The 26,898-nt window shown below is 34.9% G+C and overlaps 2 protein-coding genes across 6 annotated transcripts; one reads left to right on the top strand and one right to left on the bottom strand.

Moving 5' to 3' along the window:
- LOC103569550 (uncharacterized) lies at positions 1–23,076 on the top strand. Of its 4 annotated transcripts, XR_008404525.1 has the most exons (6): positions 1–328; positions 395–520; positions 787–1,646; positions 1,726–1,999; positions 18,461–18,666; positions 22,876–23,076. XR_008404525.1 is itself a non-coding variant. In XM_008546911.2 (5 exons), the coding sequence occupies exons 1-5, from the start codon at positions 179–181 to the stop codon at positions 18,479–18,481; spliced, it is 1,431 nt and encodes a 476-aa protein (XP_008545133.1). In that variant the 5' UTR covers positions 1–178; the 3' UTR covers positions 18,482–18,673. The 4 variants fall into 4 exon arrangements, 3 of the variants coding, with proteins under 3 accessions (XP_008545133.1, XP_008545117.1, XP_008545140.1); XM_008546911.2 differs by lacking the exon at positions 22,876–23,076 and having other exon boundaries at positions 18,461–18,673; XM_008546895.3 differs by lacking the exons at positions 18,461–18,666; positions 22,876–23,076 and adding an exon at positions 15,272–16,054.
- LOC103569534 (growth arrest-specific protein 1) lies at positions 4,845–12,728 on the bottom strand. 2 transcript variants are annotated; one of them, XM_008546875.3, is made up of 5 exons: positions 12,008–12,725; positions 7,188–7,465; positions 6,900–7,111; positions 5,834–6,108; positions 4,845–5,367 (listed from the first exon to the last, which is right to left on the bottom strand). In XM_008546875.3, exons 2-5 carry the CDS (start codon positions 7,458–7,460, stop codon positions 5,273–5,275), a joined length of 855 nt encoding a protein of 284 aa, XP_008545097.1. In that variant the 5' UTR covers positions 7,461–7,465; positions 12,008–12,725; the 3' UTR covers positions 4,845–5,272. The 2 variants fall into 2 exon arrangements, with proteins under 2 accessions (XP_008545097.1, XP_008545105.1); XM_008546883.3 differs by having other exon boundaries at positions 5,264–5,351; positions 12,008–12,728.
- Positions 23,077–26,898: the final 3,822 nt, after the last annotated feature.

Genomic DNA, 26,898 nt, shown 5'->3' with positions numbered 1-26,898 from the left:
GATTGTGTATGAGTGTCACTCATATTTGTAATTGTAATTGTAATTGTGCTAAACAATTTTCATTAGCATACAATACAAAATTGTCAGTCTATTGAGACATTGATATTTAAATTAAATCGTGGGATGGATTGATGGTCAAGATTTATATTCATAGCCTACATATATTTTAAATTACACAATGATAATGGCAGGTGACAATATTGAAGACAGAGGTGTCGATATTGACAATGAAAGACCGGCTGAGAAACTGGACCTCTGCTTGTACTCTCACGATGACGAGCTTCTAGATCCTGTGGAAGTCGTTCCTTGTCCGGAGTTTCAATTTTCTGTGAGTTAAATTATTATTTTATTAAACCAGGAGAGGGATTGCCTCTAATAATTTACTTTATTTTAGACCTTGGCCTGTTACATCTGCAATGGATACTACGGTCCTAGTTTTGAAGAACCAGTATGTGCTACATGTCACGCATTTTTATTTCCCGATGACATTGGGACTCGACCTGCTCTACCATTTAGCGAGGTAATTTATCATCACTAAAATAATTATTTTAAAATATAAATCCTGTCACTTTGAATCATGAGCATCCAAAAAAATTGTCAGTTGACACAATAGTCCTAGAAAACCTAGTCCAGGTTCTCGTCAATGATTCCTTTGGTTCTCTAGCACCCGTGGACTCATGTCTTTGAAAAAAAAAATTTATTTAACCAGTACTTGTTGATAAAATCCTCTCTGATGTCAATCTGTCATAAAATCAATTTGTAACTCAGTTTATTTATTTAATTTAGAAAACAGACGATGAAGATTCTGGCAACGACGAACCAACGGATTTATTCTACAATCCAGAGCGAAGAGTCAGTCAGCCTCAACGCTCCCGTGCTGAAGCTGCCCAAAGTTCCAACAATGATAATAATAAAGAAAAGTCATTTTTAAAAGTATCAGTAGACCCTGAAATATTCAACCACTTGCACGGTCCTGGACCCTCGAACCGCGTATTTGAAGCCATAAAATTGTACCAATCAGAAGACGCCTCGACTTCCGATGACCCTAATTCGCTTGATCTGTCGGCGATGTCACTGCACAATATAATAGAAATAAAACCCCGGAGTCTGGCTGACCGCGTGGATGTGCTGAGCAACCACCGGCACCAGGAGCACGAGCCAATAATCGAACCAGGTCTGGTCGAGCGACTACCTCCAGAAGTGCTTCTTGCGGTATTTTCTCACCTGGATGACGTGAGCCTCTGGTCGGCTGCGAAAGTTTGTCGCCGCTGGAACGGATTACTTTTAACTCACGTCCCTCCTCAGCAGTGGCAGCAACACGTGAAGCTCCGGTGGCCGCTTTACAAAGCGATCTGTCATGTCGACAACTGGTACAAAGTCTACGACAGTCTGGCTTCCTCGGTGCCCTGCAGAAGTTGCTTAGCACAGATGTGTCTGCGTTCGAAACCCGCCACCGGGGAAGAGAATTCCTGGCGCAGGAACAGATTGAGGATGGAGCTGAAGAGCTTGAGGATCGATCCCCCAGAAGGAATCGAAGCCACTCCTCTAGATGCCATGTGCTGTCATTGGCAGGCGACCATCACTGGGCCCATTGGTAGTCCTTACGAAGGTGGTTTATTTTATTTGTATCTCCAAGTGCCCTACAGGTAATTTATCATTTAAATTACAACTATTTCTCATAAATTTAATGAAAGTAATTAACATTTTACTGGTTAAATTTTTCAGTTACCCAATGTGTCCACCAGTGGTGAGATTCCTGACTAAAATTCTCCATCCGAATGTCTCGAGACACGGCGACGTCGGTATCGATTCAATTCAACACAACTGGTCACTGGCTCTTACGATATCTAAAGTGTTGATAAGCGTCCAGAGTTTGCTTACAGATCCCTACTGTCAAGTTTGTATGGAACCGGAGCTTGGTGATATGTACACTAATGACCGTGAAAGGTTTGAAGAAGTCGCGAGAGCTTGGACATGGAAATATGCGATGCATGATGTGGTAACGCCTCATTAATTATTGATAATTTACAATTAACTGTTTAAATCCATCTGTTATTTTATATACGTAAAAAAATATATTTTTATGGACACCAATTATCAGCTGAACATAAATATTTTCGAGACAAGTGATAATGATGCATTGATTTTAGGCAATTATTGTAAATTACTAGTGATTAGATAAATAAAGTTTAAAAGATAGAAAGAGAAAGTAAATTATGGATGCGGTTATTCAACAAACTGGGAGGTCTGTTGTCGTCATTATGACGACTCCCGAGTTTCCGGTTTCCCGGTGGCCGCGGATCCGATCTATGACGGGATCATTGCCGCGATATAATTTTCCGATCGGTGGTGAAGCTGATGGTGATGTCAGTAGAGCACTGAAATAATTACGGTGATGAGTCGGGGTGTAGACAAGAGTGTAATCAGCGTGTCCAAGGTGGAGCTGCACCTGGTGCTGATAAAAGCATAAGGAAGTTGTATGACTTGAGAGGGTTTTGTCGCTGAGTGCGTAAAGAGTAAACAACTGACGAAATTACGGCTGAGGATAGAGACAGAGGGTTCAGATCGAAAGTAAGACCGAGCGAGAAGGAGGACAGGGCCTGGGAGAAAGAGAGTATTCATTGATCATCAAATCAAGATTAACGGAGAGTAAGAGAGTTTAAACCGTAGCCGGTTGGCTTTACCCGTCGGCAAACAGCCCCGTAATTACGCTTGGCTTGCCCGTCATCCTGTGTACTTGGTCCTCGAAACCGCTTATTTATGAACTATAAAACGTTTTAACGTGAGCTCTGTTGCCGCGTCATTATTACCAATTGTTCAGCTGCAGAAAATAATATTATTTTTTTTATTACCGTCTATATAAATATTTAAAAAAAAGTTAAGTAAAATAAAATAAAATACATTTGGCGCTTCCATCAAGACCGGGATCAATTAGACAGGCTAGCTGGTAGCTGATGGCTGGTGGGCACTAACTACTAGCTGAAAATAAATAGTGAGCATGGGGAATGATGATTTAGCCAGTAATTAGCGGAAAAATGAAAGATTTAGCGCAACGGCAACCGTCAGCTCGTCCGAGGAGAGCAGACGATTAAACTTCTATCCGGAGTAGAGACCAGAGGTAGCAAGTAGAGAAGGTACACCCAGGAGAGACCAGAGACGTTTGAGTGTAGAATGAGCTGTGTGGAGAGCCTCGAAGGCAAGGTGGGTGGTCCACGGCACGGAGCCTGCGGGTCCTCCCTTTCCGCGTCTCTCCTCGCCGAGTCTCTCCGTCCTGGTTTGTTGGTACTGGAGACAGCATGGGTCGATCCTCTCGAGCCTCGCGTCTCACTCATGCTCACTAAAGTCTCGTCTTCTTTTGCTACGTGTGTGGCCAACACCACTCGCTCTCTCTCCCTCGAGCCCCGTGATTCTCTTCTGCCCTCAGTCGTCCCTTTCAGTTTTCTCTCTCCCTCCGGTTCCTAGCCACACCTTCTCGCTCCCTCTTCCTACTCGGGCGCTCTTAGGCTTCTCTCTGAATATAAGGCCGAGTCCGAGTACCCTCTGCTCGTGAATATCGAGGGGCCTACCCAGCCTGCTATACTAGTGTATAGTAGGCTCAACTCGAAACAGGCGCGATACCTTTTACTGCCTACTCTATACCTCGAGACTTAGTACGCAACAGGGCCAACGAAACTAAAAACCCACAGTACAGGCAAACTCTCTTCTCTATCTCGTACCCAAATATAACTAAACCCAAATCCAAACTAACGGCACCACGTGGCGAGCCCTTCGATGTCACCAAGATAGAGATTAAGATTAAGTAGAAAATATACTTAACTTCACCAAAAGTTATTTACAACACCCACCAGAAAATTTCGTAAACTTTCTCCATCGGCCATAAACCCGGGATCAAAAGTTACGAGCCTTCTAGGTATCTAAACTCACAATGCAGAGCTCAACAAAAAGACATATTTATTTCCGTTTTAAATGGGATTTTTACTGCTAACCGGAACAGTAGGCAACCTTGGATGCTGTACGGGCACGTTTTCGGCCATTTAATTCGTCATGCTTAGTGAAAACGAAATAACGAACAAGGTCGCATGTTAGCCGCGGATCCCGGCCAGCTCTCCGCTGATCACGTCGCCAACGTAAAACGTCATGGACCCACCAGCTCAATCCCTATGATATGATGACCAATTATTGATGTATTAACAAAATCTACCATACATATATTACCCATACACACATTCACATATATGTTCTTATATATATACATACATATATACGTGAATGTTATGTGGTAATATTACGGATAGCCTACAGGCGAGAGTAAGAAAACGAGAAAGAAAGAGACGACGTTTGTGGGCCGACGTGTGTGGCCACGAGAAACCACGTTGTGTGTTGCATCCGTATAGTTGGTCCACAATAACAGCTGATGCTCAATAGAAAACTTGTATAGAGCGATGAGCAGTCTTCACAACAAACAACAACGTCCTCATCATTGTCATCCACCTCTTTATGCCTTTTTATTTAACGCAACCCTCCGAGCTAACTCACATCTATATTTATATTTAAATTAATATATTACACATTAAATCTTAATAAGTCGATCATTCCTTCATTTCATTTCCGTCTTTGCTCTAATTAGTTACAGTTCAACTACTTGCCAATAATTAATTATATTAACAATCCCTGGACTAAATTACCCGTATTTTTTCTCGGTTCCGTTCTATTATAACATATGAGTATATGTTGTATATATTATATTCGTGAAGGCCCTGAGTGATTTTCCAATGTAATAAAACAAGACAAAAAAATTTAAACAGTATGATCATGCGCACTACAAAAAGTAATAGAAAAAAAAGTAATAATAATATACCCGTTTATTTACACACCCTTAAACACATTATACGACATCGATAATTAATATATTATAAATAAAAACAAATATTAATTGTTGCCTACAGACTATCATACACTTAATTTACAGTATTGAACATGCTGTTTTTTTTTTTTAAATTTAATTGTATTTAAGTTTTATTTCTGCAATGTCTTTTGCGTTACTCGTATCCGTTTCCATTTCCATCTTGTTGATGTACACAGAGACAAGCCTCAGGTTTATTTTCGAGCATAAACTCCCACTGATACCCAAGTTTCCAAGTTCTCCAACTATATAAATTAAATATGTCGCATAGCGTAGATTCATTATCGCAATCGGGTTTATTTTACTTCACTTATCCTCGTCTAATCTGTTACATCCCACAATATATCCAATGGTTTTTTTAAAAAATATTTATGATCTTTGGTCATTCACGTATGGAATACTGTTTATATTTTTCTTTATTCTCTTATCATTGCAGTAAATCATCAGTCTGTAACAGAAGTAAACTTTGATTTTTTTATTTTAATTAGTATTACTGCTCATACATTTAAATATATGTGTATTATATATAAATATATATACATGGTAGTGTGAGTATTTATGTATAAAGTTTTACTAGTCGGGTGCAGATGAGACAAAGAGTCTGGATATGAGTTGAGGGAAAATGCCAGGGGATTTATTTTAGTTTATAATCTTGTACACAAGACGTTTTGAAATGAGAAAAACCTTAAAATAAATAGAGAAAAAAATAAAAAGAGAGAGAGAGAGAGAGAGAGAGGATCTAACGGGTAATTTATTTTTAAACTTATGAAAGCAATTCTTGATGACAAACTTTGTCTCAAGTGTAGCGAGCCGGAGATTCTGTTTCGTATTTTTAAATATTTAGTATATTAAATGTACATGCATATATATTTATATATATGTTTGTGTGAATGTGTAAATGTATGAAAATAATGTAAGATAGATATTTACCTTTTAAGAGGATTAGGAGAGCAATTAAAATAATATAACTCGCTCTAATGTAAATAGATTCACCGGAATTAACATCCCCGACTTCATTTGTGATTGTATTGGGATATTGTTCTTGTATTATAAGTGCGTACTCATCTTCTGTTTTATTAAAACATAGTAAGTGCATATTACGATGTATGCCACGACAGTCGTAATCCTCACGGCCGTCACACACACATGTTTTTAAATCCGCTGCTTTATCCTGTCTCATGAGAATTTCCAACGAATTTCTACACCTGGAATAATTATACACTTTATACACGAGCTATTATACTTTTTATATATTTGTATCATTCTCTAGACATATATATTTGGGAATAAAATTTATCATACAAAATTATTAAATTTTGGTTTAGTTCCCGGTCAGCAAAAAATGAAAAAAAAAATTTGTTAATTTTTAATGAAAATTGTCATTTTTTTTTTTAATTTTAAGGAGCTTTCATATAAATTTTTATTCAATAACTGTTTTGTAAATTCATAATTCTTTATTTAGACAAAAAATTTTGTTCTGAGAAAAGTTTCAATTGAAAGAATAAATTTAAAAAATATCAATTTATTTTAATACAGATAGTATATATATATATATATATATATATATATATATATATATATATATATATATATATATATATATATATATATATTTATGGTAATTACTTTGAAAATTAAAAAAAAAATATATGTATATATATTAGGGGTGTGCGAATCGAGTTCGAATCTCATACATTTTTAGTGCAAAATTTTGATAACTTCATTCACAATCATTTTCATAATCTTCTTTTTTTTCAGACTACTGTAAATAAATTTCCATTTTCTTCTGAAAAACTATAAAAATTTAGAGTCGTTCAAAATAAAATTTTGACTTATTCGTAAATTTTCAATTCACCCGAAAACTTACAAAAAATTTGAATTATTTAGTTCGAAAGTCAAGTCAAATAATTCGATTCGATGCAAATACTCCGTAAATTCGAACTATTCTCACCCCTAATATATATCTATATCTATATATTTATATATATTAACTTACCGATGCGAACATCTTCTACCACTGAACATATGTTTACAATTTTTTCGGTAATAATGTAGTGCAGTAGTACAAAGTGTATCGGCATTACAAATACCAATGGCTATTACACAACTAAGTCTTGTATTATTCATTACTCTATTAATTGATTCTCTGCAAACTTCAACTCTCTGCTTAGAATCTATACACATAAAATCATCTTTGGTACATTCACACTGAAAATAAATACCAGTAAAAATTAATTATTATTATTTATTACTATTTATGTTTAATGAATGAGTGGATACGTACGTTCATGAGGTCTTTACCCTCGTCTGTGCTGGTGAGCGAAATAAGGTCTTGCTGACATTGCTCAGGACAATTTCTGTCCTCCTCGTCTTGATAAATACCAGCACAGCTGGTTAAATACCGCTGCAAAGCACCGCCACATCCTTTTCGGTATACGCATTTCAATTTAGCCTCATCACACGGTATTACTCTAGTGGCATTCACTACTGACGCGTTTGTTTTTACACTAAGCCCCAGGACGACGACTATACACATCCAACGCGTGACAGGACTCATTCTTTCTGAAAAAAAAAAAAAAAAATACATTTTTTTTATTACAATTTGTTATTTTTATTTTTAATCATCAGTTTCAGTAGTCTAGGATTTTAAAATTAGACCAATAGTATTTTCTAATTTGAATTCGTTTAAAAATTTGAATTTGTCCAAAAATTTGAATTTAAAAAAATAGATATTTTTAAAAATTCACATTTCGCGCCTTGGATAAAAATCTGGTAAAATGAATTATTGTAAAAACTAACAATAGGAATTGAATCTATAAGTTGTAAAAATTACAACTAATTGCCGAATCTTTCAAATTTGAAAATTATAAATTTTTAAAAAATAATTAAATATTCAAAAAAATTCAAATGAAACATCTCAGAAACTATAAATTTTCAAAATTGTATTCAAAAGTTATCTTTCATATGAGCATCAGACAAATTTTTTAGTTATTCTTCAAAAATTAAAAAATTTTTAAAACCAAATTTTGACGAAAACAAAATTTTATTTAAAATCTGATACTTGAACAAAAAATGAGTTTTCAAAATTTTTAAAAATAAAATTTCCCACCGAAAAAATAAATGTCTTCAATACAAAAATTAATTCGATAAAAAAACAAATCAACGAAATAATTAGTCTTTTGAATGCCACGATAAAAAAAAATAAAATGTCAAGTAAACATGACACCAAATATAAATAAATAAAATGAATTCCAGTATTATCAGTCACGACCTAGCAATACTATTGTACTACAAGATTATTGTAAACATAGTATTTATATTTCAATGTATTCGGCGAATCGAGTTATGTAAATGGCAGGCGTATCATTAATCACAAATAAATAAACAAGTAACAGAAGTGTATCTAAACAAATCTAACGAAACATCCGGGTTCGCAAAAGTCTTATTAATGAAAGCGAGCACATTACGATAGCTCCTATCCGTTGATGAATGGATTAAATGTCTTGAGGTATGTTCTTTGATACGTCAGAAGATCAAATATACACCAGCCATGCGGTCGATCGTGTTGCTCGTCCAATCGACCGTACCAACTCGACCAGAAATAAGCACGTGCTAGTAAGTGCGTCCAACCGCAGCCCTCCCCCCATCATCATCATCATCATCATCTTCATCTCCGTCCTCGTCTTTTTAATAAATTTAAAATAATTTCCATTCGGCTGTTCTACATCAGCGACTACCGGTCCCCGAGTCTGTCGATCCATCATTCCACCACCAGAACCCACGAGATTAAAAGAACGAATTATAGATTGGACATTAGACACAAGCCTCTGAAAAATAATTGTGACCAAGGTCGCTGGGAAGTTGGTAACGTAAAACAAACCCACACATACAGCGAACATCTGTCCCTCGTTGCCACGTCTTGGGGATGCCACGTGAAGCCGGTATATTTTGTTGGTTTCTCCACGCACTCTGTTCCCTAACTGCTGTACTACACTCCAAAGTGCTGCAAGTGTGAGTATTAAATTCTAAAGACGTTAAAGATGTTGAGATTGAGATTGAGGCTGGGGCTGGGGCTGGGGCTGGGACCGAGATTGAGCTACAGACTACTCAACTCGGGATCGTCAGGCTAAAGGAAGATTGCTCCAGCAAAACAGCAGCAGTCAAGCGGCTCTTAATAATTTTTACCCAGTAGCTCGGTTCTCCAATTACACAGTTATCTTATAGATTGTTTTTATTTTTAAGTAATTCCGTGCGTAGCTTTAAAGGCCAGTAGCTGATCACATCATCATCATCATCATCATCATCATCATCATCATCATCATCTGAAGAAGAAGAAGAAGAAGAACTAAATTTCAAAATAATAATTATATCATTATTTTTTTTATTCTGAATGAATGAATGGAGTTGTTTGTTTGAACGTCATCACTCACTTGACGACACTCTTGTTAATCTTGATCAGTATTTGTTTTTTATTTAAAAACAAAATCTTTTTCTTCTAGCTACTGGTTAAAACTCTTGCCGGAGGGTTTAGTTCACTAGTGTAAATATTGGTCCTGCGTGTAAGTAAGAAGCCAAAAGAGAAATTATCTACTCGAGTTGGGCTTTATATATATACATATATATGTTATATGGTAGTATGAGGGTATAAGTAGTCAGTAGTCGCGAGCACGAGTGGATACCGATGGGCTCCTGATTGGATGGCAAACAAATCGTTTAATACCGTCTTGTTCGTCTTGGTTCTCTACACTACTCTACAGCATACGCTTTCAGTTGGTTACATATACTAATATTAACGTATCTCATTTGATTCCTCTTGTTTGGCTTTCCGGTTTCGTGATGCCCACTTTGCTGATGGCGTGCCAGCACGCGTCTGCCTGCCTGCCTGCCTCCAAATCAACTCAAGACTCCAAACAACCAGATATATATACAGATACTGATACAGAGACGACTTGGACTCATATTGGGCTGAGGTTTAAACTCAAACTCAAGCTTTAACTCAAATTTACTTTACTTTGATTATACTCCAAGTTGAGCATCACCCTTGTTTTTACTTGACTTCTTGAGAAGAGTTTTGTTTTATGTACACATTATATATATAAATGTATATATCATGATACGGAGTAATCTGAATAATTAATCAGAAGCATAGCTCGGCAATTGAGCGTAAGTTAAACATTTACCAGAGCATATGTACACAAATATATGTATGTATATTTTTAAAAACAGAGATACTTTATTATGAGAGATGAAGATGTGGAACAAGGAGGCTGCTGTTGCTGTTGGCTGGATAAGTGGCCCTTGGTTTTAAACAAAAATAAGATGAAAGAAATAAAGAAGAGCAGGTGGCACGCAATATAATAGTATAGGCTATAGTATTCCTCTTTTTTATTTTATTTTATTTTACTCTTTCTATCTTACAAATCTTTTATGCCTTCTAGTCTTTAAACTTTTTTTTAATTCCCTCAATTTTATTTGTAATTATTATTATTTTTTATCGTTTAAATTATGCAGAGTTGTAACCAGATACCAATCAGCTGCAGGTGAATTTTTTAAATTTCCGCGGGAAAAATTTTTGATTATTTTATTTTAGTGAGAAAATATTTATTTCGGGAATTATAAATATTTACTGTCGTCCAGGGAAAAAATGAATATTTTTATAGTAATTTAAATAAATATTTATTATAATTGTTGTACTCAGTTATAAAAACCAACAATTATTAATAGAAATATTTAATGCAGATGTCCGAAAATAAATAACCGCGAATACGGGATAGAAGTGGGTTCGAATCCAGATGTGCCCGAAAAAGAAATTCAGTACTCGAAATTTTGCTTACAGAAATCGCTGCTCAGTTGATTGGATAGGAGATTAATTGTAAAAAATGATAGAATATCTTGTTAGCGGCTGAATGATTAAATAAACTAAATGGACATTTACGGGCATAAAGTCGAGATGCTTTAGAAAGATATTATTATTGACTGGAGACAATGGTTGCAATAGACTGACATTAAAAATCTAAATTCATAGATACAAATCAATTACTTCCGGGTTTAAGCGTGATAACATGGCGAGAACGTGATCTGTTAATGCAACACTGCACTTACTGGTCACGATTGAAACAAATAGATATATATTTTTAAATTTAATATTTTATATTCTACACAAGGATTTTTTTACCCAATAAAATTTTTACTCTGCAAGAAAATTTTTCGAATTATAAATTAAAAACAAAAATTTTTTGGAGCAAGTAAAAATTTTTTTCTACGTACATCGCGTTGATGATTATTTAAAGTAGACTAATTTTTTTTATTCCCCAACTGGTTGGGAGTGAGAGTTAGCTCGAGGTAAAAAGAGGAGACAGTAACTGGGTAGACATGCCTGATTCGTGGTACAACATATCCTTTGGTCACGAGGTCCAATGATGTCCTTTTGGTGCCACGAGTTCATTAGTGAAGAAACACATAAATCCACAGCGTGGTATCGTAGTCTACGCTAACAAGCAGCCTCCAAGACTCGGATATGTCTTTCAGGTAGTCCGCAGTCTCTTGATACAACATTTTTATTCTTATTAAATAAATAAATAACAATAATAACAGCAATAATCAGTTCGATGAGCAAATAAATAAAATTCCGATGATTTATGGAGTTTAATTTACAACGACTGAGCCAGAGTAAAAAAATAATATAAACAAATCAAAGTTGAAGGCAAGAGCTGGTTTGTTGTTGGATTTAAACGAACTGATGAAAAACTGTGTAGCTTATTTTTAATAACAAACTTCATTATTCATCTCGGGCTGAGTCCTCAATCGTTCGGTCTGTTTATAAATTCGATATTTAACTGCACACGTACAGCCAACAAAAGCTAGCTCATAAATGTGCATGTCAATAAATAACATAAGAGATGAAGGGTTGTTGATCGATGCCAGACAGCTAAATGCTCCAAGCTCCGAGTTAACTTTAAAGTGACGTTGACTGATCGATCTCTCGGCGATATTAAACAATAAACATCTCCAGGTTGTAATAAACCCTTCCATAAATACTCATTTAAATATTCAAATTTAAAATTCAAAAATTCCCGCGAAAAAAATATGAGATGATTCTCTTACCTCTTTTTTATCCTCGGCTTCAAAATCACATGATTCACAATCGATTTTCTCAATAAGTTCACTTAGCTCACAGTTCGCGTTTTAATTATTGTTCTGTGTTTAAGTTAAATTACTCAGTCATACTTGGCAATGGGATTTGAATGAATGATTGGAGATTAAGTTTGTGGTGGAGTAAACAACAACAACATGAATCGTAAGTACAGAGCAGACGTACGCTCAGTCTCGCAGCCTCCGAGGAACTAGATTGAGTTGTGACGGCTCCTTCGGCCGAAGGCCTCTTGCTTGCCCGTATGCTCGATCCTCCCCTCCATCGCGACCGCAGGGGTCCAGGGCAGCCCAACCTGCGGCCCGCCTGATTGAGATACCATCCAGCAGGGCCCAACAACACTATACCTGTACTGTGCTTATAACTCGGCGTATCCCTACCATTTATGCTCTTGGTAGGTACGCAGTACACACTACTACATAACTATGGCAATACGGTCAATTCCCGGTGGAACGAGGTGAGGCCCACTGAGATGTCGATGGTATAGAGGCCCAGCGTTGAGCCTCGAGCCCCAGCTTTTACCTAAGGCCCCTACCCTACTCTTGGTCCTTCTTATTCTTAGCCCGAGATTGCGCGCCTTTTGCTGCTTAGCTTCTTTCAGTATGGGCACCAAAGATGCTACTTCCCTCTCTTTATTCATTGGTATCCGTACCGTGGCTCTCAATCTAATACTTGGATTGGTTTACTTTTTAAGTAAACACAAACAATGTTTACGTTGTTTGTTATTTTTTTTTTATTTTATGTAGGGGGTATAGTAAAAATTACTGACGTATTTTATAAAAAGGGATTTATTGTTTTTGAAAACCATTTATTTGCAAAATTAATAAATAATTGTAAAATTACGTAAAGTAAAAGTAACTTATTGGTAATTATTACTGTGCAATGGTTTTAAAAAAATTGAAGTTTAAATAATTTTGTAAATTTTACTGTTGGTTTTAAAATTTATTTTACAGGTCAGTATAAATTACCATGCACAGAAAATAATTAGAAAACTACATACTAGTAATTATTACTGTGCACTGGGTTAAAAAAATTTTAATCTAAATAGTTTTCTAAATCTTACTGTTGATTAAAAAATTTATTTTACAATCCAAAGTATAAATTACCATGCACAAAAAAATAATTAAAAAATTACTAGTAATTATTACTGTGCTTTAGTTTTAAAAAATTTTAATCTAAATAATTTTGTAAATTTTACTGCTGATTAAAAAATTTATTTTACAATCCAAAGTATAAATTACCATGCACAAAAAATAATTAAAAAATTACTGGTAATTATTACTGTGCTTTGGTTTTAAAAATTGAAATCTAAATAATTTTGTAAATTTTACTGTTGATTTAAAATTTATTTTACAGTCCAAAGTATAAATTACCATGCAAAGAAAATAATCTAAAAATTACTGGTAATTATTACTGTGCACTGGTTTAAAAAAATTGAAATCTAAATGATTTTCTAAATTTTACTATTAATTGGTTACTACTGGTAATTATTACTGTGCGTTGGGTTTAAAAAAAATTTTAATCTCAATAATTTTGTGATTTTTACTGTCGATATTGAAATTTTTTTACTGGTCAAAGTAGAAATTACCATACTCTGAAAAAATAATTTTTACATTCAAGTAAATGCATTTACTCTGCAGAAAATAAATTGAAATATTAACTACTCATTACAAACTGTAATTTTTCTGCTGTAATTATTATTAATTCTTGTGCGAGAAATTATAAAAAATTAGCGGGAAGTTACAGGTGAAGTTCAAAAAGTTTGAAATGGAATTTAGTAGACTTGAAATAAATAAATGGACCCAATTAGTAAGAATTTATGTACAAATATACATATCTATGTTTGAAATATAATTAATAAAATGATTTTCAGGGACACGAATCATGACAGCAGACACGAAATTTTTTTTCGCTCTGGACAATAAATTTATTTGTTAAACTTTAAAAGCGACGTGTTATCTTTCATGTATCAGCTCATGGGTGGCTGATTGCTGATGACATCAGATCAGTTTTAAGTACAGAAACGATAAATCAACTTTATCTAGAGTAATCTAATATATATTAGATAATTTTCCGAGCACTTGGACACGTTTTTTTAATTTTTATATAATGGCGAGTCTGGACTGTGTCGTGAGCCATCGCCCATGAGTCATTTCATTTCACGAGAGCTCTGAAATTGTGTGGGAGGATTTTTGGATACGCGTGCTGACGAGGAGTCTAAATGCTAAATAGATAGACGCCGTCGACTGATTGGCATGCTCCCACACGGTTTATTCTTGGTGCCTGGCTTGGCGCATCAGCTTTACGTTACTTCGTGTCAAGAATATTGTTTAAGAATAAGAATAAGACGCCAGCAATGTTGGATTGCCAGAGGGAAGAGGGGTATTTATTGTACAATCTTGTATGTATGGAGTGCTTATTACATATGTGTCCATGTGTACTGTTTATATTGACGGAGGATGTAATGGAGGATACATAAAAATAAAAAGATTCAAGGGGATACGTTACGTGACGATTTGTTAATGCTACTTTTACGTCTACTGTATGTTCAACCATGCAAATATACTGCAGTAATTAAAATTGGTAGCGAATCTAAATGATTTCTTGAAATGGATACTTATATATATGCCAAAAATGAATGATACTAAAATTGGTCGACGTTTTATAATTTTTAGATTTTTTTAAAAACAAAAAATTATGAAAAAAAAAATATTTCAAAAAATTACACCTATAGTTTTTTGAATTTCCTACATGTGCATTTTTTTACTTTTTTTTTTTTGTAATTGACTTGCTGAAAAAAAAAATTCGAAAATTCCTAATTATCTGTTAGCTTATGATACTGAAGTTAGCCGACATCTGATAATTTTTGGATTTTTGAAAAATGATAAATTATTAAAAAAAAAATATTTCAAAAAATTGAACAAAAGTTCTTTTAATTTTCTACATGTGCATAATTTTAGTTTTTTCTTTTTTTTTAATTAAGTTATCGAAAAAAAAATCAAAAAATTGTAAACTGGCTGCTAACTTCAGAATCATAAAAATTTCACTCCAGGAAAATTTTCTTTGCTCTAAAAATTTTAATATTATGAATTGCAAACGAAAAATTTCTGGGAGTGAGAAAAATTTTTGTTTTCAATTTATAATGATAAATTTTTCTTGCGTCAAGAAAGTATTTTTTTCTGTGTAAGATTAACAAAAAAACATTTAAAAATTTTCAGCTCAATTTGAGTTTGGGAAAGAAGAAAATTTTCTAAGAAAGGCAACTTGGGTTTAGCTAAACTTGGCCTGCATGTTATGTCTTTCAAAACTTGTTTTCAACAGATGTCGGTCTTCCGAGCTCTGGGAATCATTTATTACTATTTTCGGTAAAATGTCTCTGTGTGAGTACGGATGTGTGTATGTACGCGCTGTGAATTTTTAAAAAACCAACCAACTGATTTTAATTAATCTCACGGCGATCAAAGAAGATTATCATGGCCTAGATCTCCATAAATTTTTAATCCAATCGTTGACTTAAAATTGTTTTTCACATATTGTTTAAATAAAAATTTCTACCAAATCTTGTTATTTGCCCAATCGACCCTAAAATCAAACCCATTTCCCAAAGGAGATCGATTTATTTCAGACGCAGAGAGAACTTAAAAAAAATTTTTTATCTTGAAATTTATCAGTTTTTTATTTATAAAAAATTCTTAAAAAATATTTTCTGGTCCCGAAGGCTCTCAGATAATATTTGAAAGGCGAAAAAAGAGAATCGTCAATAATGTATTTAATTATTGAACTTGAGATAAAAACATGAGAGTAAGAAATAAAAAATATGTAAAATAGCAGACAAAAAGATATATATCTTTATACTTATATACTGATTACTTGATATAATACTAAAAATGTTTGAGAGTTGAAGGTGTAGGAAGGTATAATTTCGATCGGCATGTTGTAATTTCGATCCATAAATCTTTCCATCCAGGAATCCATCGGTGTAATTGAGACATAAAAGCGTGGCTTGTGCCATTACGCAATTATGGACGTGAGGGGGATTGCACACGTGTAGCTCTCACAAGGATAAAAAATAAAAAACCTCAGAAATAAAATAAGATAAAAGCATAAAGAACAAGTTAATCAACTTAAATATAATTCAAAAGATTTAAATCGTCACTTTTTAATAAATTAACAACGAAATACTAAATCCGATTGGCTAATGCCGTAAGCGAAGACATCAATCAATAAGTCTACCGTTAAATTCAAACAAAAGTCTTGTCTTGTCTCAACTCAGTTGCCTATACTGCTCTCAACTTCTCGAGTTGTTGATGTTGAAAGAGCAAGACAAAGATCCTCGGGTATTCGAACGAGGATTAATGGGGCTACCAAAGCCCTGAGCACATACAGCCACGAGTGTACGTCGGTTTCTGTTCTATACAGCAGTAATATAAAGAGAAAAGAGGAGATAACAAAACGTGAGAGAGCGGCCATGAGAAAGGGTATGGAGGACAACCCGTAGGCAGAGACCCAGAGGGACGTTGTATTGCGAACACCTTCTGACAAATGCTATAACGCGACGGGGGTCCCTTCCAGTATCCAGTACTCGGTGTTTCTCCAGCATCCAGCCGCACCATCTTCGCCGTCCTTGCTCCATCTACTCCAGCACACATACAACCACTACCTTCACCTACACCACCTATACCATAAGACCATAAGGTATTATATATTATAGTATGCAGTGGCTCCCGTCAAATGCGATGCACCTCAGGGGGTCAAAGTTTACCGTGTCCTTTCCTCCATACCTCTTGCTCTCGTGCTCGTTTCTCTCCATGTAATTTCTTTTATTTACACAGCATCTTTACTCAGCAAAACACAGACATCCTCTAACCCCAGCTGAAAAAAAAAAAAATGCTAAATAACACTTAGAATTTACACCGAGCAACAGAGACATTCTTCATCTCGTATCTCCACGGCGCATGCTTCCACGTGTTGATAAACTCATATGTTGGTGTGTATATTTATAGATATAGATATAGATGTAGATATTATTACATTGGTAAGAAAGTAGAGTCGCGTTTTATTCCTTTCCTTCGTCTGGTTGTAGCCGTTACATGACTCTCGCGTTTAATCATCTCATTAATTCTGCGCGGATCATCCTGCCAGGTTATAAACTGGCTCTTTCAACGAACTTATCATCGGCTCAGCAATCTAGCAGATTAAATAAATAACAAAATGTAGGCATATGTTAATTTAAATAAAAGTGAAATTAAATAAAATATTGTCGGGCGTTCAGAGAATCGTAACCGCATCCGGTTTAAATTATTGCCGATGACTTGAGATTGCTGATGACTAGGCTGGATGCCCGAAGATGCTTAGTCTGGATAGGTTAGTGTGGTATTATACATTTTATATATTTAATATATATATCTATATGTCTATAGTAGAATTGAGTGCGTGGAGGGAGAGGCGAGAGATATGCCGTAGCTCAAGTATATAATGTAAGAAGAGAAGTATTGAGGATTAAGTATAAGGGGTACCAGAGAGGTTCGAACCACGCCCCATCGACGCCTCTCGACCTACCCAGTCCAGCACATCGCGATTATTCTGCGGAGGATGTATAGCTTTTGATGGTGCTTCTGCTTCTGATGTTTATGATTTGTTGTCTCTCTCAATCTCAATCTCTCTATCACATCTCGGGTCTCTGTATCTCTGGTCTTTACTTGCCGCTTCGTGGCCGAGCCGTGGTCGTGCCAGGAAACAAGAGGCCTGATTGCTTCATTAAGATCCTGCTTCGACCCTCTATTCAGACTGGTGATGATGATACTTTGGATTAAATCCACATTGTTTTTACTCTTCCGTCATTATTAAACCCGCCAATATTTGAATACAACTTTTTTTTTATTTTTATTACCACTTCTACTTCTGCTTCTGCTTCTGCTTCTGCTTTTTTTTATGATTTCTTAATCAATAAATGCTGAATAGAAGGTTCATAAAGATATATAATAATCATTTTTTAACACATCACTAACACGTTTTACATGTCGACCCGATGATTATCTTGAGTGTTCCAATGAAGTGGAAGTTTATGCAGATTAACTTTAAAATCGGTAGAGGTTTTAAAGTTGGACGCTTGGAAAATAAACTGGGCACGTATTGAATACATAAAGAATGAGAAATAATTCCAGCTGGGTGAGGTGTGCCGATAAATTCTGGCTAATTGGCGGGATCTTTAAAAACCCATTGGTGATTGGTTAACAGCAAGCGAGATATTTTTTAAAATATTTTTAACGTACTTACCTGGGTATTAACGCGCGCTTAATCTTCTCCATAAAAAGTTTCTCCGAACTACAGATTCTATATTTTTTATTTTTTATTTTTATAGAGTATGTATGTGTGTATTAAGTTATTATAATTATATTTTTTTACAGGGTGGGCGTGACAAAAATTGAGCTAGGATTATACTCAGGTTGATCAGAGACTTTGATTGCCGATCTGATGATAAAATAGCAAAGTCATTCACTCAGGGTTATTATATACATTTAAAGTTTTTTAAAACTCGAGAATAAAATCTTCCATCATCCACGCTTGCTGCACAATCTCAACGGACCATCAAACCATCAGAAGAAGTCTGCTGGTAAGAAGTATGCACGTTAATTCTGATGACAAGCTGTTTCTAATGTAATTTAACATAATAAGATATTACAACTTTTATTGTTATTTATAACCAGGGTACAAGTTATGGCATTTATATAACGAGAAAATTCATGCATTTCATGTCTTCACTAAGTCGAAAAAATATTTTATTAATTACAATACTGAGATTAATTTTTTACTCTCTTCTTTAAGTCGCAGAAAAACAAAAATTTAATTTTTTTTAGCTTAAAGTGAGTCCTGGTTCTCTATTGAATTTCTTAGATTCTGGATTTTCTTGATAATAAAAGCTGAGGTTTGCCTGGGTGTCAATAGCGAGTCTTGATTTTCTATAGATTTTCTTCGACATCATATATTCTATAAATTTTCTTAGACATTTTTTTAAATAAAAAAGAGTAAAAAATAAAACAAAAGGGTAAAAAATTCACTGCGTGTAGACATCTGACGTACGTAAAAAAAAATTAGACACATGCAGACATTTACTTGCATGTAAAAATAGTAAAAAAATTTAATAAGGTACTTTTTATCAGTTACTTAAGAGAACGATGTAGCGGCTCGATAAAAATTTTAGTTTCATTAAATTTATATAAAAAAAAAAAAAAGAATTTATAATAAAAATAAAAATGTGTGACTCTTTCAGTAAAATAATAATTCCACCGGGGCCAGGATAATAAATATCTCTAGAATAATCTCAAGCATCAACGGGCCCGTGATATCTTGACATTAACAAACCTGGTGATGACGTTAACAAGTCACTAATGAGCAGCTACATACCAACTAGCTTTTTAAATATCAATCCTTAGCAGTATCTGTTCTCCAGCAACATATATTAACATTAGCCTTCACCCGGAAGTGAATTACTTATGATTATATATCAGATATCTCGTCTAACCGGGTTCTAATTATTGGCGAGTCGCTCCGAGCCAGGGCTTTAGCTCCGGGCACAGTCGGCCCACGCTCTTAACAGTTCCTGCAATGTGTTCATACCGATCTCATTCGCGCATGCACAATCCTGAGCAGCCACACATGAACACATGGCGCAGCACATGTGTGCTCGAGTGTACCATAAACATCGTCCTACTTGCGTAGGCTGTAAACATGCTCATGAGCACCAAGAAAAACATCCTTCGAGTAGATACAGAGGATCTCTTTAAGTAAAGATCTACGTGCTCATATAATACTTAAACTCAAATTCAAACTCTGGAGCCCATGCCAGCAAACTCCCACTAGGACTCCCACCAAAAATAAAACATTTATTCTCATTCCCCGGTGGTTTTCATCTCCACGGGACCTGCCTAGCTCAAATCAACTTAAAAAAACTATTCATGCTCGCATAATAGATCCATTATGAGCTTGTCTTCTTTTACTGAATACGAAGGAACATAAATTTCCATGAGCAGGTCAGCCGTCTTTAAATGCTCTTTCTTAAAGCATTTTTTATAAATATCTATTTGCAAAAAGTCCTAAGGAGAACGACAATAACAATGGTAATAAAAGTGTGCTGTGTGATGGCGTTATTCAGCCAAGATTTTAAAGGAACAACGACGAGCGATGAACGGAGCAAACGAGCCAGGCTAAAAGGAATATATGTATGTATAACAAACGGCCTTCGGAGCCGGCTTTTCAACACCCACAGTCCCTACACGGCCATCTTGGATCTCTGATTCTCGGGACACCTTTTATTTGGATTGTACTTTTATTCTCTTGTATTGGTTTCGCGCTGAGACATATATATGTAGATGTATATGTATGCATGGCAAAAGAAACTTAACACACTAGTTTATTCCCAGTGACAAGTTTCACGCTGGGGACAGTGGCGCAGGTATATTGGGGTATTCGATAGCATGTTACCGACTTAATGTTATAGTTTATTTTTAAAATTGAAATATCATCTGTTAATCCTGTCGGTTGTCCTTGTTGGTGGAAAGCGAGCAACACATTAGCAATGAAAGCGGCAGACCCGAGAACCAAGAACCTCGAGGACCAAAGATATGTGTCCATGTACAAGAGTTATTGCTTGCGCGGTGAAACAAACAGGATGTGTCGAATCGATGCGTCGGCGCCGCTGGTTAACACATGCCGCAAGGGTTCTCTTGCTCACATCTTTATTTTTATTCTTCATCTCCATCTTCTTCTTCTTCTTGCTCTTCACTCCCTCGGTTATCGGATTTTCTCGAGTACCGAGGCCGTACTGAGCCAGAGATCCTTAAATCGAGATATCGGCGCCGCTACCCGTGTACCCAAGTGCTCTATCAGCTGAATCTTGAACTTAAAACATTCTCTTACCTCATGTTCGTGTTCGTGTTGATCCTCATCTTGAGTCTCTCCTCAAAACTACTTTACTAAAAAATAATCTAGCGTCACTTGAGACAATTGAGTGGCTCAGTGTAGCTTAAAATGAATTTATAGCGCCTAACTGTTGGTAAAATTGAACGAAGTTAACCTTCATTAAGATTAATATCACATCAGATGTGCGCTCGTATCTTACGCTTTGTTCCCCATCACTTAACTTTATTTAAAACGATTCAATTTAGTCCGTCCCGATAATAATAACAACTGATGCAACGGGTCATAAATTAAACTAAACATCTAAATAGACTTTGTAACCCAGCGCAGATCATGGAGATTTTGTTGACTCGCAGAAACTCTCACGGTACCATCATCCAGCCCAGGGATTTTGTTTTCTCCACCGGGTATAAAAGAGCATCGGCGATGGCGATGAATAAAAGGACCAAAAAACATAAATAACAGCAAGGAAAAAAAATATATATGTGTATGTGTATAAAAATAAGGTGCCTGAGAGGAGAATAAGAGAGCACCGACAGGGTCCACGCCTCTTCCAGCATCCCAGTCGTTTTTACACACCTCGGATGGTGGTTTAATGTTAACATACTATATACTATATGCTCTACCATGTACACCATGGCATAGCACGCTCATGGCAAGCGCATTCGCGAGAATAACACACCGGGTGTAGTCGTGTGCTTTCAACATCCTTCTCCTTTCCCCACTTCTCGCTCCACAATGATGTCTCACTTTCAGCCAGGTTACAAATCCATTGATTTATATGTTCACCGGTACTGGACTAAATTTTTTTATTATTTTCTTCACTCCCTGCGCTCTCGTGTCCCTTGATCTTTTTCACAATTTTTTTTTCTTCCTATTTTAAACTTTTTTTTTAAAAAAACCCGACAATTTTAAAAAGACGAAAAAAATTTTTGTAAAAATAATATAATTCAGCAGATATGTCGGTGTTTCTTTTATCGTACCGAGTCATTAAAGGTGAGGTGATGGAGGTAAAAAAAATCCCATTAAAAAATACGTACACGAATTGGTCAGTTGGTTTTATTTAGTTGGCTCTGAGCGGGAGGATAAAGAGAATAAAAATAATAACAATAATAATAAAAATGAGAATAAGAAGGAGAAGAACAAGTCAGGCAACAATAAAGATGTATCTGTCAGTGGTAGACTACGTGCCAGAGAGACGAGGTCCGCGTGCACCGCGTCCTTATCCACGATCAGAGTTTCGTGCTCTCAACAAACTCCTGTCTCTCTCGTTCTCCATTTTATTTTTTAAATTTTATCCTTACTCTTGTTCTCATACTTAACTAACTATACCTTACTTGCTTTGCTTTGCTCACCATACGACTTACTCTATCTGCCCAGCTCTCTATCGAGCTTTTCTCCGGATAGCTCAAGACTGGAGAGCTGGAGCGGTTACCGAGCGTGCGGTTGAACGGTTTTTAGTCCGGCAATCGTGACGTGCTGGCCAGCAACCCGGTTAATGCCTTCTCGATTCCCCGTAACTGGCTTATTCAACGCTTTTAATTTTTTTTATCCATACACGCGCCTCCTTTTATCCACCAGCATCCCTCTCGCTTGATCAACTCGAAATATTTTAAAAACCAACCGCTCATAGGTTTAAGGTCAGCATAAATTAAACTCGCGAGCGTGTCGATTGCACTGCTAATTAAAATATACATATTTATTAGTAATTTATATATGTACTTATGACTTATATGGATTATAAATTCATATTTCAGTCTCAGTCTCAGTCTCATTATCATATCATTAATAAATTATTCAAATTCCGTCCTATTTATTCATCGAGTCAGCGCTCGGTCTATCAAAATGGGAGCAAACTCAACGAGATAATATCCGTGATTAAACTACAAACTTTTTTTTTTTGCAGACTAATTTTCGTGAAAAGACCACCTGGTGACAGGAAACTGGAATTTAAATTACACTCGTTAAATTATATGAGGAAATGAAATAGATGAGAATGAATAATTTATTAAGGAGACAAATGGATGTGCAGATAAATCATTTATTGCTTGTAAACTAATTTAAGTAAATATATTTAATGATTAGACCTGTTATGTTTACTTCTCAGTACAGATAAAAATTAAATTAAAATAAAAAAAGTTTAAACTCTTGACAATCTCTAATTTCTTTACCCTTTTCTCCGTCTCTCTTCACCAATGGGTTTATTTCTCTCACTTCCTGCTGCAATTATTACAGCCGGGGACAACTGCTGTCTCAATAAAAAAAAATACATATATATATACACACAGATAATTTGATGTCAATTACGTGGTAGCGCAATTAAACGAATGGCGTTCTACGAATAAAATAATTTACTTGTAATTAACTTTCTTCATTAACCAGCAATCACTGAGCACCGACAATTACTCAAACTAAACAGAGTTATTAACATTTTTAAATAATATCTTTATGTACAAAACGGATATTTTTTTTTTTTTAAATTGAGACAAGAGTCAAGAGTCTGCTTTACTTCTATCCATTCGCAATGATCGTAAGTTTTTTCTTGGTCTGTTGGAGATCTTTTATGTATCATGTGGAGTATGCACGTGTGCTGTGTGTGCGTGTTTTGTGGGCGTGTGTGTGTGTGTAGAATACCAACTCGAAGAGAGAAGGAAAGTATACGTCCACATAATCTCAGCCGCCATTATCCTCCGTAGTACTCAGAGTTTTTTTTTCCTCAGTATCCCCGGCTCCGCTACGCCTCAGGCACCGTCTTAACAACTTAATTTCGATAGAAAGAAAGGAATTGTAGTAGGGGTAGAGAGAACAGCCAAGAAGAAGGACACTAAAAATAAGATAGCTTATACTCCGTCTTAATTTTTTTTTTTTTTATTTATTATTTATTATTTACTGTAATAACATTTTTTGTCATCCCCTTGAACGTCATCTTGATTTTCTGGGTACAGGAAATGAGTAAACAAAATAAGACCTTGAGGATGCGAAAATTTAGGCATAGATTTGAATTGAAAATGAAGTTATCAGTTTAAAGTTTAGTTAATTTGATGTTGGAAGAGATGAGAACCTGTGAGATATTTTGAAGGCAGGTCCGAGGGCTATGTTTTGGCGCAAAAAATAAAAGGGTAAGGGCTTTAGTTTGATGAGTACTGCGCATAGCGCGCGACTTGAATTCTGTTGGTTTTAAACGGAAATGAGCAATGGAGTGACGAAGACGGTTGAGGGTATGGAGACCGCCGAGACAAAGAGGAACTGGGCTTAGGGCTTGAGAAGAAGAGAGAAAGAAGAGACTGGTTCAGCACGTCTTCATTAGTCCAGCATCCCGGTCACGTCAATGTAATGGCGCGACTGAAAAGACTGTTCGTATATTCGTATGTTAGTATGTACGGGTATAGTAGAGTTAATAAGAAAAAATACTACACATATATAAGATGGCACATACTCATTTAATATGTAGTTGTATTGGTTTGTTGGTTGGTTCGTTGAGATTACTCTGGACCGTAGCGTCCTCGCACGCTTTGTAATTTACATGAGTATACACTGACACTTTTTTATGGGATAACCAGCATTGACAATGATGTCTTATTGATGTTGATGGCTTTTCATTTTTTTTTTTAATTTATTTTACATAACGTGGAAGTTAAAAAAATTTTGCCTTCTTTTTTTTTTTAAGGAACGTATATGGTAATTTTTGTTTTCATTTCATAATTTAAAATTTTCGCGCCAAATATTTTTTTTCTGTGTACGGAGAAATTATTATCGTTTAAAATTTGCTTCAAAATTAGTGATAGAATCGTTGATTATTTTTCTGACCATAGTAATTTTTTTCAGGTGGCCAATACGGTCCGACTTTACTATGACACCATAGAATTTCAAACGGGAATAATTTATCCATAAAATCTAGCAAATTACGGTTTAATTTTTAAAAAATGTTAATTTGCTTGAGAGAAAAATACGAGGAAAGTTTCCATTTACTGCGCAAGTGCAACAATTATAATTATCAGGATGTTGCCGTTTGCCGACTTGAGTATGATGAAGACAAAAGTGCAGACTCTTAATTTTTTAAGAGAAACTAATTTCCTTTTGTTTGGAACCAATGAGAAATTATAGAGGAACGGTTGGTTTTATTTTTATCCGTATAGTTGTAGTGTATTGAGTTTTAGTGAATAGAAGCGTAACTTTCCACGGTTATTTTGTGTTTTTGTAATGTTCTTTGGTTGAACGGATACAATTGCCTTGAAGACGCGTCGAATTGACTTTTTGCTTTACTTGCCCATTTTTCTTGCTCTTCTTCGTACTCTTGGGCTTCGGGTTCTTGCGCCTCAATCTTCACAAGAACTTCAGCCACATCCGCAAACTGCTGATTTTTTTTTTGCAGAACTGCTGATGCGCTCTGGAAGCTGTCAGGTGAGAAACAGACGGAGAAAATAATAATATAAACTACTGAAGTTGGGCTGGGCTTTCAGGATTCGTTTGAAGTGGACCAAATTATAGGATATTTTGTATTTAAATAAATTTTTATAAATTTAAAAAAAAAAGTAATTTATTTTTTTTGTTTTTAACATAAGTTTACAAAATAAATTTTTTGTAACAAATTTTTTTAAGTAAATTAGTAATTTATTTTAACATTAATTGTTTAATTAATTAATTAAATAGAATTGAGTAAAGGAAAGTATTTTTTTGTTAATTTAAAGTCGGTAATAAAATTAATTTTAATTACATTTGACCAAAATTACTCAAGTTTTTTTGGTGGTTAATTAATTTTTTGTAATTTAAATTTAATTTTTTTTCCCGCGATAGAAAAGTTTATGGCCAAGAAGTTCTTTCGATTGCCGCAAAAATTCGAATCGGTTCATTAGTTAAAAAGATATAGACCGGTCACATACATACACACATACATCCACACTACACACATACAACACTCGGACATCGTTCTGAAAATAGTCAGAATAGCTTCTAGGGCCTCAAAACGTCGACATCAGATAAAATTTCGATTTCCGAAAATCGGGGTGAAAACAATAACTTCCCGAAATTTGGAAATTGTCAAAAATTCGGCAAGTTATTGGTTTCAGTCCGATGTTCGAAAATCGAATTTCAAAGAGATCTTGAGGTTTTGAGGTTCTAAGAAGCTATCCTGACTAATTTCAAGATGATGTCCGACTGTATGTATGTATGTATGTATGTATGTATGTACGTACGTATATATTTAAATATCTATAACTTTTGAACGGATGAGCTCGAAAACGGCGGGAAGTTTTGGGGCTGGCTTGCAGGGTCAACTGCAGACCGATTTTTTAATTTAATTATGAATAAAATTGTTTAATAAAATATATCAGTGATCAACACTTCAATAAATATATAAATAAAAAATAATTTTAATTTCTTAACAATAATAAATTTTTTATTTTTTCAGTTATTGTTCAATTAAATTCATTCAATTATTCTCATTACCCAGAAACTAAAGTACTATTGTAGTTAAGACTGTTTTTTTCATCGTAAAATAAATTTCGTTAATTATTCTTCAAAACGAACGCTAATGAACACATGCATTAAAACCGCGAAATAATTCAATTTCAAACTAAAAATATTTCGATTTCTTTTAAAAAACCGTAAATATTTTTTTTAATTTATAAAAAAAATTTTGATTCAATATAAGATAGGGGTCAAACGGCTCTTTGGTTAAAATAATTTTTAGGGGTAAAATGGGCCGTCAATTTATATTTTTATGGGACAAAAATTATACAGGAGTAAAATAATAATTTTCCCATAAAAAAATATGAGAAAGGGTTTATGGGTAATTTTAAATAAATGGTTACGTTAATGAAGTTACTTAGAAAATTATTTGATGAAACGAAACAGTTACGAAAATTTCATCAAATAATTTGTCAATAGGTTTCTGTCGCATAGGGTTTATGGGTAATTTTAAATAAATGGT

Source organism: Microplitis demolitor, chromosome 1, assembly GCF_026212275.2.
Source record: "Microplitis demolitor isolate Queensland-Clemson2020A chromosome 1, iyMicDemo2.1a, whole genome shotgun sequence".
NCBI lineage: Eukaryota > Metazoa > Arthropoda > Insecta > Hymenoptera > Braconidae > Microplitis > Microplitis demolitor.
This window is presented reverse-complemented; position numbering and strand designations above follow the sequence as displayed.